Below are 19,869 nucleotides of genomic sequence, written 5' to 3' on the forward strand. Positions count from 1 at the left end.
AAGGATGGCGCCTGCAAAAACTAATTCAGAGCTAGCATAGAAAGATAAAGGTGTTCATTTTTTATGGATGTCTCCAACCATCATCTACCAACTGAGCTGATAGCTGATGCTTGGAGACATAGTCTTCGAATAGATGCTGGCTACTGATGAATCGTGTATACGTGTGGAGTTAAACCACTCGGCGTCAGTTAAGGCCTGAAGATGGAGCACTGAAGCACCGAAACTGGCAGCCACATAATAAATAACATCGAAAGTTCGTACAACGTGACTGACAAAAACTGAAAAGGACACTGAAGAACTGGGAGTAACTGATCTCCAGAACAGACAGTCTATAAGATATACCTGAAGTCCGAGAATTTCAGGAAAGGCCCCGAGGGAAAGATACCCCCTGGACTGAAAAAAGGAAGGAGTTACATCGCCAGAGGATGCGACAGTACTGGGCAAAGATCAAAGCCCAACAGCTGAACAAGCGTGGTCCAAAGTAGACCCGTTCAGTCCAAAGTAGGCCCATTCGAAACAAAAACAACAAGAAGAAGAAATAGCATCGTAAGGGACGGCTGTAAGTGTTCCATTTTATTACATAATTCTCAGAAGGGCTTGACGGCAACGAAGAAGGTCAGCCGGCCTTGATTTGAAGGACCAGAAGTTAGAATATGTATACTGTCTCCTGTAGTGTGGGATCACCCTCAGAGTCTGTTTTTAACAACCTGAGTGCGGAAAGAGCAGAAATGTCATTATCGGCGAGGCCCAGAAGTACACCGTTACGAACATAATGTAAAAAGCAGAACTCCGAAATACACCGGCCCAACAGATAATATCAGCAAGTGGAGCGAGACCCCTGATTTAGGTCATCTTTGATGCCGTGGGATGCTGCCGAACCCAGGAACAACAAAAATCAAATGTTTAACACAATTTGTGATCAGCCAGGACTGGCTAACACCAATAATTTAAATTTGGAGAGAGAAACTCTATTGTCCTACCGAGGTCCCACCTCAATGACCACAGACGAAGCCGGAAAGAGAGCAGGAGACAATTTTGTTTCAGTTCCAAGTCTTTGGGAGAGTATTACCGGTTACCTGCCTGAAATAGGAGTCAGGGGAGGAGACCAGTTTCTTTTAAGGCATCTTTTTACTGGTTGGTACTTGGAATATCCAAAGTTTAGCCAACCGTATGGCGTGACGAACAAATATGCGAAACTAGGGGGTTTCCTTTTAGGAAGCAGTCGCCACAATACCACTTCTTCCCCGCTGGGGTTCTTCGTCGCCAGGAGCAGCCAGGTGCCTCTCCAAGCAAATGAGCGGGCGACTTAACGAAATTTACCGCCTGAGCTGAAATGCAGAAACGACTAATTTTGCCGGGACTTCAACGCACACCTGCAGGTAAGATGGTGAGATCTAGCCACAACAGGAAGACGAGCTGTAGGGACAGTCAAATAATTTGTACAGGCTGTGGATAACTTCGGGCCTCATTCCGAAAATTTAGCTGCAGATTTTACGATCAATACCCATCCAACTCGGACCACATACGCAAATCTATACCCTTCCCTAGCACTATCTGTTTTTTAGTATAATACTAACATTTTGGCAATGGCGGTACGAGTTCGCTTTTATAATTGTTCTGAAAAGATATATATTTAGTACAATCTGACCCTACATATTTAAATCAGCTTTGGCAAGATACCAGGTGGTTATAATAAGACTGACAGTGCTGTGAGTGCTGCAAAGCAGCGGGGTGTATACGTCACAGGACACTGGAACATCACAGGTATCTTTATTAATTGGAGTGCTCGTGAAGTACGCGGAAAAAGTAATAGTTTCATTTTCTGCCATCAGGTACAAACATGGCAAAGTTCCAGAGTTCGAGTCTCGGTAGGGCACACAGTTTTAATCTGTCAGGAAGTTTCACACCTACGATGTTTCAGCGTCCTGCGATGTGTGTAGCCCGTACTGCAGCACTCGGAACTCCGTCAGTTTAAGGCCAGATTCTAAATCAAAACGGTCGAAAATGCGACTTTTATTGCATTTTTTCAAAGCTATATATGTCTAGAATGTTGAGACGAAAAGGTATTTTTTATCCATGCGTTACAAAAGTTTCTATAGTCCACTGTTCGAAGCAGCGTCATGGCCGCCGAGGGACGCTCTCAGTCGCAAACTGCCGGCTCAGGTAGAAAATTCGTCGTGTCGTGACGCACCTTCACAGAATGATTTATACTACAGTGAGCATGCCAACATATTCGCCGAAAAAGCTGACGAATAACCTGTGCTGGTTGCCAAACGCAGCATATCCAGTTCAGTTCAGCCAGATGGGTTTTTCTCGTCGGGAAGAACGGGCGGAGTGCTCTCCGGGAACAAATCGAGTTAGAGGAAGGGCTGATGTACCGTCCTATAATTGCAGACTAAACGTCAAAATTCGTCGAAACATAATTTTTAGTCCGCCATATTCGATTAGCCAATCTGAATTTTGAAAATCTAACTTCAGATTGGTGTTCAGCGGCATGAAAAATATATAATGACACGAAGTTTTTATATGAAAACTGAACTAATAATACATACAAAAGTTTTCCCTAAATTTTAAACAGGTTTTTTCCGAGAAACGATATTTTAAAATTGCGTGCAGCGTAAAATATAAACGCCTCAACCTAATAGCTTCTACCTTTAACGCCTGAAATGTTCACACTTTTCTTGGGAGCTTATACCTATAATATACGAAATTTGTTAATATCAACTACTTTTTGTGAAGCCATAAAGAGCGAACGAAACCCCCAAAAATGTAACTCATAGTTGGAGTTAGCACCGTATCGTTAAATTTAAGGTTATTTCATTGCGTTTAAGTATAAGCCCCCATAAATTAAATGTAGTATCGACTGATGTTACCCATTTTTTACTTCAGATAACTCCTGAGCGACTACACTGCACGCAGTCTGCGTACTTCACAGTCGTAGGCCCTTGATCAAACCATAATTACGGACATCATGTTGTCTCTGTATTGAAAATCTAAAATGAAGTTCAAAGTGCGATAAATGATCATCGCCAAACAGATAAACAGATCGTTTGTATGTTTTTGATTAAAAAAATCCGAATTTTGCCTATTTTTTTTTTGCTCATTTTGTTCAGAACCTCACCTTGATTATAACCAACCGGCATTAGTTTAGATTTTTGTCATACGTTTTGTAGTGCACATTTCATGTAATAAGCAGCATCTTGTTTAATTTCGTAGGTGACGCATGCCTTATTCATTACTTTCTAGAGCAACTAAGAAATACGTGAGATGAACAGGGCCACTTTGCACACGTCTGGCCAGCACAGAACCTGAGACGCCACGTCAGGTCTGCTGGCAGCGCTCACGTCTGTCAGTACGAGGCGACAGCAGAGACACCAGGGGAGTGAGTGCCTTCAGTCTGCGCTCAGAACGAGAGCGACGAACTTTGCGTGCAATTTCGAAATAAAAAGGGAATACAGAACAAGATGTTCTGGCTACATCCCTTCCTTGCTGATCGTGACATTAACTGCTCAATTGACACGCGTTATAATGATTTAAGAAATTACACTACTGGCCATTAAAACTGCTACACCAAGAAGAAATGCAGATGATAAACGGGTATTCATTGGACAAATATACTAGAACTGACATGTGATTACATTTTCACGCAATTTGGGTGCATAGATCCTGAGAAATCAGCACTCAGAACACCCACCTCTCGCCGTAATAGCGGCCTTGATACGCCTGCGCAATGAGTCAAACACAGCTTGGATGGCGTGTACAGGTACAGCTGCCCATGCAGCTTCAACACAATACCACAATTCATCAAGAGTAGTGACTGGCGTATTGTGACGAGCCAGTTGCTCGGCCACCATTGACCAGACGTTTTCAGTTGGTGAGAAATCTGGAGAATGTGCTGGCCAGGGCAGCAGTCGAACATTTTCCGTATCCGGAAAGGCCCGTACAGGACCTGCAACATGCAGTCGTGCATTATCCTGCTGAAATGTAGGGTTTCGCAGGGATCGAATGAAGGGTAGACCCATGGGTCATAACACATATGAAATGTAACGTCCACTGTTCAAAGTGCCGTCAATGCGAATAAGAGGTGGCCGAGACGTGTAACCAATGGCACCCCGTACCATCACGCCGGGTGATACGCCAGTATGGCGATGACGAATCCACGCTTCCAATGTGCGTTCACCGCGAAGTCGCCAAACACGGATGCGACCGTCATGATGCTGTAAACAGAACATGGATTCATCCGAAAAAATGACGTTTTGCCATTCGTGCACCTAGGTTTCTTCGTTGAGTACACCATCGCAGGCGCTCCTGTCTGTGATGCAGCGCCAAGGGTAACCGCAGCCATGGTCTCGGAGTTGAAAGTCCATGCTACTTGAAATGACGTCGAACTGTTCGTGCAGATGGTTGTTGTTTTCAAAACGTCCCCATCTGTTGACTCAGGGATCGAGACGTGGCTGCACGATCCGTTACATCCATGCGGATAAGATGCCTGTCATCTCGACTGCTAGTGATATGAGACAGTTGGGATCCAGCACAGCGTTCCGTATTACCCTCCTGAACCCTCCTGAACCCACCGATTCCTAATTCTGCCAACACTCATTGGATCTCGACCAACGCGAGCAGCAATGTCGCTATACGATAAACCGCAATCGCGATAGGCTACAATCCGACCTTTATCAAAGTCGGAAACGTGATGTTACGCATTTCTCCTCCTTACACGAGGCATCACAACAACGTTTCACCAGGCAACGCCGGTCAACTGCTGTTTGTGTATGAAACTTTCCTGATGTCAGCACGTTGTAGGTGTCGCCACCGGCGCCAACCTTGTGTTAATGTTCTGAAAAGCTAATCATTTGCATATCACAGCATCTTCTTCCTGTCGGTTAAATTTCGCGTCTTTACCACGTCATCTTTTTGGTGTAGCAATTTTAATGGCCAGTAGTGTACATTTTGAGGAGGTAGTGGAGATCTACCGAGATTAACTGACGAAAAAGATCGCCGTTTTAAGGAAAATAATCTCATTAGAGGAAAAGATTTTAGTGACCTGTGTAATCGGTAGCTAAATGTTAGTTGTCTGCAGTGGCAGTTACAGTTTTAGTTGTAACTGTGAAGCGTACATAGAAGTGCTTTTCAGTGTTTATTTGAAAATTGTATTATTACAACCTGAAAGTAAGTTTACAAATGTTTCAGACAAGATATCGGCAACCTGTCTCCTTTGTTTACATATCTTTTTTCTTAAAATGTACGCCCGCGGTAGCTGAGTGGTCAGCGCAACAGAGTGTGAATCCTAAGGGCCCGGGTTCGATTCCCAGCTGGTTCGAGGAATTTTCTCCGCCCAGGGACTGGGTGTTGCCCTGTCATCATCATCATCCTATCATCCTCATCGACTGCAGGTCGCCGAAGTGGCGTCAAATTGAAAGGCCAGCACCCGGCGAACGGCCTGCCCGACGGCGGGCGCTAGCCATACGATTAAATAAAATTTCTTAAAATAATTCTAGCGTGTCTGTATGTGTCGTATTAGCATCACTTGCTGCAGCAGGTGATGGAGCTGTGCTATTTCGGTCTGGAAGTAGGATTCGAGGAAAACTTACGTAGCCCGAACAGTAAACCTGCTTTGTCTCTGGCGTAAAGCTCTTGCCGTTGGAATGGAGCATCGGGAACAGGCTGTGAGGAAACTGAGGATCGATAAGTTCAAAGATCTCCAGCAGAACCCCGCGCGTGTCTTGGAGAGCCTATATAGAGGGAGAGAGTGCCTAATGGTGATAGCGTCGCTGACTGGCTAAGAGCCGAGGACGCCATGTTTTTACCAAACTGACGCTGACTTGGTACGAATGCAAAATGGCTCTGAGCACTATGGGACTCAACATCTGTGGTCATAAGTCCCCTAGAACTTAGAACTACTTAAACCTAACTAACCTAAGGACATCACACACATCCATGCCCGAGGCAGGATTCGAACCGTAGCGGCCACGCGGTTCCAGACTGTAGCGCCTAGAACCGCACGGCCACAATGACCGGCTTGGTACGAGTATAAGTAAATACCGTGTCTGATTCTCTACCATTGGTTCTCTTCAACGCTTCGAGCGCCAATTCCATTGTACAATGATGTACAGGTTGTAATTCGGTAATGTTGAAGGACTTTTGCATGTTCTCTGTCGGTTCTATTTACGTAAATTACCTTACAGTCAGTCTGTTGATCGGATCTATGACGATACTTTTAGAACTTCACAGCAATTTTAGAGGCAAAATTTTTATTTAAAGTGATTTACTGAGCGTCACTCATAATATGAATTACAAAATGATCAAGGACAGTCAAGAGAGAAATGCCTGGTTGCTCCGCTGTTGGGTGTAAAAACTGAAGTGAAGATGCTCGTTTTCCCAAGAAATGAGTGAAACTGTTAGAAAGCTCGTTTGGTTTCTTTGTGTATCGAACAACCAATTTCTTTCTATATGATTATAATGCCTACAAAACGAAATTAAAAAATTACAGAACAACCTTTTAACTGATACATCCCCTCCACGACAGTAAAGGTATATGAACACCGCAGCACTACCAACATGACGTTGTAGCACAGCGGTAGAGTTCTAACCTTGTAATCTGGCTTTATTTTCTAGACTTCTAAAGGTTCTAGAGTGACAATTCATGCTACACGATGTGTTTTAGCATGTATACGGAACCCCAAGTCTACGTACTTCCTCCTGGCGACTCGCACTTGGCTCTCTAGAATTATCGTGTAGGTATTCAGTTACCTATTTTGAATTACTTTCTGCTGTTTCAGTGGAGTACCTAAGTACTGATATTTTTTCCGATTTTTTGTGGTATAGAGTTCCTAAAAGTGTGTACAGAATGACACGTTTTGCCAGCATAAGAAAATGTTATAAGATCGACACACACTTAAAATGCATTATGTGGGGACGGAAAGAGACAAGAGTTTACCAATTTCAGCGATGAATATCCGCACGGAAAAATCTGAAATAGCATCGTGTACTCTGGGATACATTAAATGAAACTTCTTTTTCTCATTAATCAGTTGTCAAGTGTTTTATATAGCATCATAAAATACAGCTGTTGAAATTCGCCAGTCATACACACTGCTTCTCGATACTTCCATTTGCTCACATATTTATTAGGCCTATATAAACATAGACGAATGGCATTTGTGTCTCGTGTGTCAAACACATGCCTTAATTTACTCGTGAAGTGGCTAGCTTAGTGCTTGCGTCGCTACCTAATTGCGCGTCCCGCGCGCGGTCTGGTAGGAAGATGGCGACTACGGGCAGACTGGCCACTCTCTCCCTGTATAGGCTCTCTAGTGCGTCTCTGTTGGCAACGTACTCTCCAAACCCACCTTGACCAATTCACCGCTTGGTGCAACCAGTGGTTCCTCCGTATCCATCCCTCCAAGATCCAGGCGATCATCATAGGCTGCACCACCCGCTCCTTCTGTCTCCATGATTTCTACCTCGCCATTTATGGCCATCCTATCCACCTCACTCCTACCCTCAAATACCTTGGCCTCACACTCGACCGCCACCTCACCTGGACTCCCCATCTCCTTACCATCCAAAACAAAGCTCACAACCGACTCCGCCTTCTGAAACTCCTGTCCAGCCGGATGTGGGGTCTGCATCCTTCCACCATCCTTCACACCTAAAAATCCTTGATCCGCCCCATCCTCTGTTATGCCAGCGTAGCTTCGATTTCCGCCCCTCCCCGGTTCTATAAAGCCCTCCAAATCCTTGAACGCCATGCGCTCCGCCTCGCCTTCCGCATCCGCCTTCCGTCCCCCACGCGCATCCTCTACGACCTCATCTCCTTCCCCCACCTTCTCCTTTTCCTTGAACACATTGTAATGACACATTCCGACGCAGAGACATACAATACTTGAAAGGCTGCGCCAAAGATTAAATTGAGAGGCATGTAGATTATAATCTTTGTAATGTTCATATTGGATTCTATTTTGTTTCATACTCCAAGAAGGAGCTAAGAGACACTTTCGATTGTTGCCTTGTGGAGCATGCACGTAATTTTTGGTGTGTGCGGAAAGGCAGCCATCTTGTTAGTAATTATGGTTTGTGCGACGAGCAGAGCAAGTCTTATTGTCTTGTGAATAAAAAAATAGTGAAAAGTATCGAAGTGCTACCAAAATTATTTAAAGCGACGTAGCATTGTATTCCTTGGTTTTCACCGTCTTCGTGAAGTCAACCGATGCCGACTCATGATGGTACACACGGTCAACAAAGAGAAGAACATCGATGGCGACTAATGAATTAATATTGTGGCAGAAGGACTAATTCTACGTCTAAGGTGATAACTCTGATTAAATCAACAATGACGTAGAATTCAAAATGTAATTAATCGGAATGGTAAATTATATTACAGGCATATTTCACGCGGCACTGTATTTGTCCACATTCAAGCCGGTCAATACAATCCGTAAAAAAAGCCTTTCAAAAATTCTAAAGTTACAGTTCCATATCCATAATTTTTCCTCATTCAAAAAAAAAAACAAAAAATTATAATGTTTTTTATTATTTCGCCACAACATCCGCACACTATACAGGGTGAGTCACCCAACGTTACCGCTGGATATATTTCGTAAACCACATCAAATACTGACGAACCGATTCCACTGTCCGAACGTGAGGAGAGGGGCTAGTGTAATTGATTAATACAAACCATACAAAAATGCACGGATGTATGTTTTTTAACACAAACCTACGTTTTTTTAAATGGAACCACGTTTGTTTTGTTAGCACATCTGAACATATAAACAAATACGTAATCAGTGCCGTTTGTTGCATTGTAAAATGTTAATTACATCCGGAGATATTGTGACCTGAAGTTGAAGCTTGAAACCTCCGACGTTCAGTTGCGTGTTGTAACAAACACGGTCCACGGTCGGCGAGCAGCATGTTTACGATGACGACCGTGTTTACGAGTGTGGCTGTAGTGCACTGTTGTGGTTTGGTCTAGCTGTCGCAGTGTCCGCATATAGCGCTTGCTGCTATTGTTATTCTGCATTCGTCTCCGCACGCAGACCAACTGCAGTACACCGTGTTACCAGACGTCTGTGATAGTGTAGTGTTGTAGGAACTGTGACCATGGTGTATTCGAACTCTGAAAAGGCGGAGATGATACTCATCTATGGCGAGTGTCGATGAAATGCAGCTGAAGCCTGCAGGGTGTACGCAGAACGGTACCCGGACAGAGAGCATCCAATGTGCCGCACAGTGCAAAACTTCTACCGCCAACTGTATGCAACAGGTATGGTCGTAGCACGCAAACGGGTCCGTAACAGGCCCGTCACAAGAGAAGTAGGTGCAGTTGGTGTGTTAGCTGCTGTTGCCATGAACCCACACATGAGTACACGGGACATTGCGAGAGCCGGTGGACTGAGTCAAAGTAGTGTCATGCGCATACTGCATCGTCACCGCTTTCACCCGTTTCATGTGTCGCTACATCAGCAATTACATGGTGATGACTTTAATCATCGAGTGCAATTCTGTCAATGGGCATTAACAGAGAATGCGTTGCAGTTCTACCTGTTTACCGATGAAGTGGGTTTCACAAACCACGGGGCAGTGAATCTACGGAACATGTATTACTGGTCCGTGGACAATCCTCGCTGACTCAGACAGGTAGAGCGACAGCGACCGTGGACTGTAAATGTATGGTGGGGAATCATTGGCGACCACCTCATTGGTCCTCACTTCATTGCAGCGGCCCAAACAGCTGCAACATACATCCCGTTTCTACAGAATGATCTGCCAACGTTGCTCGAAAATGTCCCACTGGAAACGCGTCGACGTATGTGGTATCAGCATGATGGTGCACCTGCACATTCCGCAAATAACACTAGGCTGACCCTTGACAGGATGTTCGACAGGCGTTTCATAGGACGTGGAGGACGCATTAATTGGCCAGCCCGTTCTCTTGATCTTACACCTCTGGACTTCTTCTGTGGGGTACGTTAAAGGAGAATGTGTACCGTGATGTGCCTACAACCCTAGAGGATATGAAACAATGTATTGTGGTAGCCTGCGGCGACATTACACCAGATGTACTGTGGCGTGTACGACATTCATTACGCCAGAGATTGCAATTGTGTGCAGCAAATGATGGCCACCACATTGAACATCTATTGACCTGACATGTCGGGACACACTCTATTCCACTCCATAACTGAAAACGGAAACCACGTGTGTACGTGTACCTCACCCCTCATGGTAATGTACATGTGCGTCAGTGAAAAAGACCAATAAAAAGGTGTTAGCATGTGGACGTAATGTGCTGTTCCAGTCTCTTCTGTACCTAAGGTCCATCACCATTCCCTTTGGATCCCTACGTAATTCGGTGCTCTCCGATACACACGATCGAACAGCGGAGGAGTGGTACTCAAGTGTCAACTTTAGGTTACAATATCTCCGGATGTAATTAACATTTTACAATGCAACAAATGGCACTGATTACGTATTTGTTTATATGTTCAGATGTGCTAACAAAACTAACGGGGTTCCATTTAAAAAACGTAGGTTTGTGTTAAAAAACGTACTTCCGTGCATTTTTTTGTGATTTGTATTAACCAATTACACTAGCCCCTCTCCTCACATTCGGTCTGTGGAATCGATTCGTCAGTATTTGATGTGGTTTACGAAATACATCCAGCGGTAATGTTAGGTGACTCACCCTGTATATTGTCCGCCACCTCGATCCCCCTCACCCCATGGTGTCTTCCCTCCTCTCCACCCCCAACCAGTTGCCGCCGCTTTACCGTTGTGTCCCACCCTCTCTCCATCTCCACACCCTCCATCTCCTTTCCCAACGCAACTTCCACCGTCTACCACTCACGGATGATGAGCTTCGCCCTGACATCTACCCTTCCTACCAACTCTAACCCCATCTTCCTGCCTCCTCCTCAGGGCTCCCTCTCCTCCCCCTCCCTCCTCCTGAGCGGCTTCCGCCTCCCACTCCCCCTCCCTCTTTGTGCCTCCTTTCAGTGTCTCTGCACTCCCTCCTGTCCTGTCTTCCCTCTTCAACTCCCACCCCACGTGTCTCCTGGCTCTCCGTGTACCCGCTGATGCCCCTAGTCTCTTCATCCTGCCGCTTCCCCTGCTGCCCCTTGCTCTCCCCTTCTTTTCCATCCTCTCTGACCTTTCCCTCGGCAGGTCCCTCCTGGCAGTTTTATTCTTCGTCGTGTGTGCTCCGAGTGGGTTTTAAGTGTGTTGTTCCGGAGTGTTTTTAATACTGTGCCCAATTTTTAACCTGTGCATGTGCATTCAGTGTCTTCTCTGTGTTTTAAGAATCGCCGAATGTGTTTTTTAACTTTCTGGTGAGTTTTAACTGTCCCCCATGGACGTCTCCATATCAGTGTATTTTTACCTCCATTTTCTCCCCTTACTCTGTTTTATGTACCCCTTTTTTTATCGCCTTACGTACGTATCACTTTATTCTTGTTTCAGTTGTCGTGTCACTCGGCTGAGGAGCGGCGGATTGTGCCGCTGCCGCTGCCGCGGCGGTGCCCTCGCTATATGCGCTAGCTCACCTTGTCGGCCTCGTGGCGCACGGCGTCCAGCAGTGTGAGCGGCGCTCCCTGGGCGAGGGCGGCGCGCCGGCGGTGCCTGGCCACCCTGACCAGCACGTAGCAGTGCTGGGCGGCGCCGGACGCGAACGTAGACGCGATGCCCAGGTGGCGCGACAGCGAGGCGCGCGACCAGCCGCCAGAGAAGGCGCGCCACGGCCGCTCCAGGCGCTCCACCGAGAAGTCGCGGAAGTACGCCTGCATCAGCTGCTTCAGGTTGTCGCAGAACTCCATGTGGAAGTCGCCCTGCGCACACCGCCGGCCGCGCCACGGCGTCAGAAAAAGGAGGGCTTCTCCCTGAGCTTACCGTCTCACTTCCTACTACACTCTCATTTAAAATACGGGGTGACAATTACTGAACTGTATGAAAAAAAAACGTAAATTAGTTACAAACTGCTGCGAGCACACACTTCATTCAACATGTAAACGTCACTACAGACATTCGAATATAGGTTACGACATGTTTGATACGTCGTGGTCTTGCGGTAGCGTTCTCGCTCCCGGCGCACGGGGTCCCGGGTTCGATTCCCGGCGGGGCCAGGGATTTTCTCTGCCTCGTGATGACTGGGTGTTGTGTCTTCTTCATCATCATTTCATCATCACTGACTCACAAGTCGCCAAAGTGGCGTCAACTAAAAAAGACTTGCAATACGGCAGCCGAACTTCCCCGCATGAGGCCTCCCGGCCAACAATGCCATACGATCATTTCATTTCATTGGCGATAGTGTGGTGCAGGTGAATAGCAAAATTCTGCATGACCTGCTAAAGTGTCGCAACATCGATGCTGTCGATGACCTCCTGAATGGCTGTTTTCAGATCAGCAGTGGCTTTGGGGTTATTGCTGTAGACGCTGTCTTTGATATAGCCCCACGAAAACTAGTCGCCATGTGTTTAGATCCAGGGAATATGGCGGCCAATCGAGGCCCATGCCAGCGGCCTCTGCGTATACCAGAGCCAGAATGCGGTCCACAAAGTGCCCCTCCAGTACATCAAACACTCTCCTGCTACAATGGGGTCGAGCTCGGTCTTGCATGAACCACATCTTGTCGAAATCAGGGTCACTTTGGATAATGGAGATGCAGTCATCCTCCAAAACCATCCTGCACCGTTCAGTAGTCACCACGCCATCAAGGAATATCCCACCGATTAATCCGTGACTGTACACTGCACACCACACAGTCACCCGTTGAGGGTTAAGAGACTTCTAGATCGTGAAATGCGGATTCTCAGTCCCCCAAATGTGCCAATTTTGCTTACTGACGAACCATCCAAATGAAAGTAGGTTTCGACGCTGAAACAAATCATACATGCTCATAGTAATTCCCATCATGTTCCGCGCACAACAGTGCACGTTGAACGTCCTAACGCAGAAGTTACAACACGATTTCATTTCATACAGATCAATAATTGTCACCTTGTAGCTGGCATTAGACAGCTAGGTTGCAGCGTGCAGGAAGAGCCCGAATAAATTTTGAAAGAGTGGTAGAAGGAAGACCCAAAACCCATTAGATGCACACGATTAAGGATGACCTCGCCACTAGAGGAAAGACAGTGAATGACATTCTTCGTGACAGATCAGACATGAACAAAAGGCAGTGGAAGAGGCTCATTAACAGTACCTGGGAAACTGGAACTCTACAATTATGACGATGATGATGATTAAAAATGTTTGGAAATTTGTGCTAAGGTCTTATGGGGTCAAACTGCTGACGTCATCAGTTCCTAAGCTTACGCACTACTTAATCTAACTTAAACTAACTTACGCTAAAGACAACACGCATATTCATATTCATGCCCGAGGGAGGACTCGAACCTCTGACGGGGGAGCCGCGGGGACCGTGATAAGGTGCCCGACACCGCGCGGCTACCCCGCGTGGCACAATGAATAGGTAGCTAGAGGACTGGACTGCTTCCATCAGCAGTACATAGATGGAACCTGTCGCCTCCAACTGTGCTTCCACTGGTGCAAAGTATTCCTCGATGTGACGTTGCTATCTTACAGACGACTTTAACAACTTGAAGGACAGCGACGTTTTCCAGTACATGGCAGGGATGGTACAGCAACCAGTAATACTCGTATACGGTGAAGAAACAAGTCAGTCTTGGTTGTAGGGATGGCTATGTTATTTATTTACCAATGACGCCTTTCGCCTGATTCACGCATCTTTAGATTGGCTGAATATTAGTTGGCGTTAGGTAAATGGGATACCGAGCACACAGAACGATCCCAACAAATATCTGCCCTCGTCAAATGTCTGGAAACATTGCACGCTGCCCTTGTGGAGACATGCGACGTAATCTAATGAATGCAGAACAGGAGCAGACCTACAAAGACTAATCCTGTTCTGCATTCATTAGATTACATCGCATGTCTCCACAAGGGCAGCGTGCAATGTTTCCAGGCATTTGACGAGGGCAGATATTTGTTGGGACGTTCTGTGTGCTCGGTATCCCATTTACCTAACGCCAACTAATATTCAGCCAATCTAAAGATGCGTGAATCAGGCGAAAGGCGTCATTCGTAAATAAATAACACAGCCATCCCTGCAACCAAGACTGAATGTTTCTTCATCGTATACGAGTTCTACTGTTCACTGTACCGTCCCTGCCATATGTGTCTTTGTCCTACAAGTTGTTAAAGTCGCCTGTAAGATAATTTTCAGCAGCATCACATCGAAGGAGCGGCGCATAGCAGATGTAGAGAACGGAATGTCTGTACAGGATTGCTCTTTATCTACACGCTTGTAGCTCTGATAACCATGCTGTGATAATGACGTACTTAATAGGTGATAAAAAATCTATGCGTTAACAATCAGGATATAAAAGTAATTTACCACTGCAGTGCTACATTTATAAATGAGATTAAATAGAAATGGACCGATCAGATCAGATTAAGAGACAAATTTATTGAAATCACACTATATGAATTAAGATTTAATGGACGTCAGTCAGGGAAACTGAAACAAGATTTCCCTAGAAATTAAACTGTGGATATTTGTCTGAATTTTCAATGCCAGATGATGACTGATAAATAGACAAACAGGGTATCAAATTAACCAGCTTGATGCCTGGTGTTGCAAAAGGATATTCCACTGCTTGAAGGTAACCAGAGTAATACGTAAAACTGAAATAGTAATTCCAGCGAAAATTTACATACTTCACGAACAGCTCCTATTATGTACGTCAATCAAATATCAAAAACTTTATCTCTTAAAGAGCAACTATTTTGCGATGTTATACTAAGGTGATACTTAACTCATTAAAAAAATTTAATAAAGAAACGGCAAAAATACGATCAAATGTTTCGTGAAATGACTTGTCTAGAAGTAATAAATAAAACAGATTAGAGAAACATTTGACACGCCGTCGAATGATCTCGAAATCATGCATGGCATATGAGGTGTCAACTGAGAATATAAAGTTCAATGTTTTACTTAGAATCTTAAAATTTTAAAGAGTGCCATAGGATATTAATCTGGTGGATTATGTAGACCGAGACCCAGCCGTTTGCGAGATAACTGCGCATTTGTGGTTATGAGCCGGCATTGACTTCACCCTGAAAGATTATCGTAGTCGGTACAAATATATCTGAAATGTGGAGTTTTAAGACAAGGCAAACGCCTTCACTTTGGACCCGTGTTCAGTGAAACGTCGTTGCTGATATTATCGTATACTTTCATTCGAGTCAATTTTCGCGAAAAATCGTAACACGCCCTGTACATAATTTGTTTATCTTTACATGTATGTCGCAGCTACCGATTTCCGTCTTGTTTTTGCCTTGGAGTGTATATGACAATAACTGATCTTGAACTTTTGTCTCTAGTCTAAACACCAGATGTATCGTAGCCCTCTCGTTACCACGCAGCGAACACAAATGTACATATCTAAAATCCAGCCATAAACATCGTGTTACTGGAAGGAAGCGTGCGCGAAAAAACAAATAATAACTGTGGCAAAATATGCTAGCTATAGAGGTACTCATCAGCATTTAACTTCTTCTTCCTTCTCGTAGTCAAAACAAAAGGCATGCTTGGAACAAGAGTACCGTAAGGCTGTTTAGCCAACAGTCCTGTAGTCTCAGCAATACTCCACGTCTTCCAAGCCAAAATGTTAGCATCTGGAAATGCTTCAAGGCCACCATAATCTGCTTGATTGCCCCACACAACAGCAAGTGTCAGCCAGGTACTACCTCCAAACACTGCTTGTACATCACAGGTAAAGTTCAGATGGAGTCCACGAAAAACAGCTTTATGGTACTCTTGTTCCAAGCATGCCATTTTTTTTTTTTTTTACTACGAGAAGGAAGAAGAAGTTAAATGCTGATGAGTACCTCTATAGCTAGCATATTTTGCACAGTTATTATTTGTTTTTTCGCGCACGCTTCCTTCCAGTTACACGAAGTTTATACTGGATTTTAGATACGTACATTTGTGTTCGCTACGTGGTAACGGGAGGGCTACGATACATCTGGTGTTTAGACTAGAGACAAAAGTTCAAGATCAGTTATTGCCATATACACTCCAAGGCAAAAACAAGACGGAAATCGGTAGCTGCGACATACATGTAAAGATAAACAAATTATTACAATTTCAGAAAAACTGGATTATTTATTCACGAGAACGAACTTCAGAAATTGATTAAGTCAGTAATGTGTTTGTGCACCTCTGGCCCTTATGTAAGCAGTTACGCGGCTTCGTATTGACTGAGAGAGTTGTTGTATGTCCTCCTGAGGAATGTCGTTCCAAATTCTGTGCAACTGGTGCTTTAGTTCACCAATATCCCGAAATGGTTGGAGGGGCCCAGGCCATATTGCTCAAATCGTCCTGAATTGGCGAGAGGTGTAACACGCCAGCTGGACAGAATCTGGCACAATATGCCTCAGGATAACATCCAACAGCTGTCAGTCAAGGTCAAGCCGAATAACTGCTTGCATAAGGCCCAGACGCGGACCAGCGCGTTGCTGATTTGCTCAACTTGCGACGCTCCTCTTGAATAAATCATCATATTTTTCTGGTATTGTAATCATTTGTTTGTCTGTACATGTACAAATCTAACCATTCGGATAATTACTTCGTGGCGCCTCATGTTTTTTTTTTTTTTTTCCTTAGGAGCGTATTTAACTGACGCAAGACAGCTTGGAAGTAAGTCTAACGAATATCTTGCTGTCATGTGATACAAGGCCTACAACGCTATTTACATGCAAGAAGCCGATGAAACGTAAATCTGAAAAGAGTGTCAACAAGCAGTGCGGAAAGGCAAGTTTTTTTCCTGGTACGATTATTTCCTCGAAGTTCCAACAAGTTCCATAAAAGCATTGGCCTAGTAAAAAAAATTCATATATACAGCTGCCAGACTTGGTAGTTTCAAGCCGGAAAGTAGAAATTTCGCAATGTCGTCGTCATTGCCGAACCATGACAAGAATAATAGCAACGCAGTGCAAGTTAAAATATTCTTGTGGCTGTAGTTATTTCTTGCTCAAGTGTCCACGAACGAATTGTTTATTTTATACGAATGTCATTCGGAATATCAAGAAACTGTTTTGCGAGTAGACCTTGCGCAGCTGTTTCTTGGCTGTGGACAATATCTTCTTTGTGTTCCGTACAGTGCGGTTTGTACAGTAAAACTATTCACTGAAACAATGAACAATGAACGTGTCGATTACTTGTTCCGATACTTGAAACCAGCTAGGTGTCATTGGAATTTTGCATTAGCTATGAATGCTGTCGCGCGAGGTGGTTAAGTGGAGTTCGTGTTATGCTCCAGTAGGCAGATGACAAGTCGTGGTGTAAAATTTGGCAGTGCGTCACCAACATTTCGGAAATTGGAACTGACAGATCATTCATTTCCTTCCAGAGCATCCTATTCATTAATAGCACGACCATTCCGCTATTCTTCGAAAACTTCGTAGGTAGGTGTGTGTGTGTGTGTGTGTGTGTGTGTGTGTGTGTGTGTGTGTGTGTGTGTGTGTGTAACTTACACAGAAGCACGATCTCATATGCCATTATCTCCTGCGATTACGCTCGTCCGCATTCCGCTAGAGGGACATAAACTGTGTGGCCAAAGTCCGGGGAAGGGTTATCTCTTTTGAAGATGTGCAGTGCTGTGGGTGGTGCGGCGTACGCGGCGAGTGTAGCGTATACATGGAGCACCACTTGCCTGCGGTGTGGTGCTACATATATAGGCTAGCCGACACGAACAGTCCAGGAGCGTTGTACAGAACACGAAAGATATACCCCTCTCCGGCAACCGTTAAAATCAGCAGTAGCAGAACAATGTATGTCCATGGGACACTCAATGGAATACAATAGAACGAAAATTTTAGCAACCGTTTCCAGTTTTTGGGATTCAGTAATCAAAGAATCAGTGCACACAAGTATTTCGGATAATTTTATAAATCGTGACAACGGCTTTTAGCGGGATAAAAATTCGAATGCTATAATTAAAATTATTCAGTCACAGTGGAATTGACGGTGTCATACGATACTCAGTGATTAGAACATCTCTCACTTCCACCACCGAGGGTGGCACACAAAACTCGGCTGTACCGCGCATGTCATGCCAGACGCATGCGCCGAAAAGACGCCAGCACATTTGGCATGCGCGAGATTCGGCATAAATACCGTGAATGCACCTGGGCTCTTCGTCCTCTCCACTCTGGCCTGGCGCTATAATGTGGTCTTGTCCACCGGCTTCTACCCTGACGTGTGGAAAACCTCCAAGATCCTGATGTTCCTCAAACCCGATAAACCGCCATCCGCTGTCTACTCCTACCGCCCCATCAGCCTTACCTCGGTCTTCAGCAAGGTCCTGGAATCCATCCTCACCCGACGCATCCACCAGCATCTCCGCCAGCACCGCGTCCTTCCCACTATGCAGTGTGGATTTTGACCGTCCTTCTCTGCCGATGACATTCTCCTTCACCTCACTCACTTCCTCTCCAAACAACTCCCGTCGCTCCGCCATCTTCCTCTCCCTCGACCTTGAACGTGCCTACGACCGTGTCCGGCATTCCAGTCTCCTCTTCAAGCTCCAAACCTTCGCCCTTCCTATTAACTACGTCCGTCTGATCGGCTCCTTTCTTTCCCAACGTCCTTCCTATGTCACCATCCATAACACGGATTCCAACACCTTCTACCCCTCCGCCGGTGTGCCCCAAGGTTCAGTCCTCTCCCCTCTTCTCTACCTTCTATATATGGCGGACATGCCGCCGCCTTCATCTTCTCCAGTACGCCGATGATACCGCCTTCCTTGCCCTCGCCCCCACCCTGCAAAGCTCCCAACACCTTCTCCAATCTCATCTTGGCCGCTTCACCACTTGGTGTAACCAGTGGTTGCTCAAGGTCAATCCTTCAAAGACCCAGGCGATCATTGTACGCAAAACCACCCCTTCCTTCCGTCTCCTCGATTTCTATATCTACGGCCATCCTATCAACCTCGCTCCCACCCTCAAATACCTTGGCCTTACCATTGACCGTCGCCTCTCCTGGACCCCCCCCCTCCCCCCATCACTGAACAATCCAAGCCAAGGCATGTTCCTGACTCCGCCTCCTCAAGCTCCTTTCTGGCCGCACATGGGGTCTGGACTCCTCCACCATCCTCCACACTTATAAATCCCTCATCCACCCTATCCTCTGCTATGCTCATCCCACCTGGATCCCCTCCTACCTTTTACAAATCCCTTCAAATCCTGGAATGCCATGCACTCCGTCTCGCCTGCTGCATCCGCCTCCCCTCCCCCACGCGCATCCTGTATGACCTAATTCCACACCTTCTCCTTTTCCTCAAATGGATACGGATCCTCTACACCTCGCACAAAGTTGATCCCCCTCACCCATTTGTCTCTCCCATCCTTTCCCACCCCCGTCTACTACTGTGCCTGTATTTCCACATCCCACCTGCTCTCCATCTCTCCACCCTCCATACCCTTGCCCAAGGTGTCTTCCGCCGACTCCCCCTCCCTGATGATGCTCCCATCCCCTCCATCTACCCCTCCTACCAACTTTGATCACCCCCATCCTCCCCGTGTGTTTTTGCCAAGGGCACCCTCTCTCCCTTTTCTCCCTCCCTCCTCTTCCTCCGGGCTTCCCCTACCCCCCTACCTTCTTTCCTGCCCCTCCCCTCTCCTCTGCCACTGGCATCTACACCCTCCCCCTCTCCATCCTCCCCCGCCTTTTCCCCTCTGGCAGGTCACGGATTCGTACATGAACAGTGAACATTCGTGTGCCGGAGAACATCACCATCGGTGTTTTATGTGCCATCGTGTAAGTGATTCAGTGTTTCGTCGTTT

At 45.8% G+C, this 19,869-nt stretch overlaps 1 protein-coding gene across 3 annotated transcripts in view; it reads right to left on the reverse strand.

Annotated features, from left to right (window-relative positions):
* Nucleotides 1-19,869, reverse strand: part of LOC126412623 (torso-like protein) — a 518,977-nt gene that overhangs the window by 70,978 nt on the left and 428,130 nt on the right. For all 3 annotated transcript variants that reach the window (XM_050082296.1, XM_050082297.1, XM_050082298.1), the window contains exon 4: nucleotides 11,547-11,828. In XM_050082296.1, coding sequence (XP_049938253.1) covers nucleotides 11,547-11,828 — 282 coding nt within the window. The remainder of the gene's footprint in view (nucleotides 1-11,546; nucleotides 11,829-19,869) is intronic.

The sequence above is a fragment of the Schistocerca serialis genome, chromosome 7 (genome assembly GCF_023864345.2).
Source record: "Schistocerca serialis cubense isolate TAMUIC-IGC-003099 chromosome 7, iqSchSeri2.2, whole genome shotgun sequence".
In the NCBI taxonomy this organism is placed as follows: domain Eukaryota; kingdom Metazoa; phylum Arthropoda; class Insecta; order Orthoptera; family Acrididae; genus Schistocerca; species Schistocerca serialis.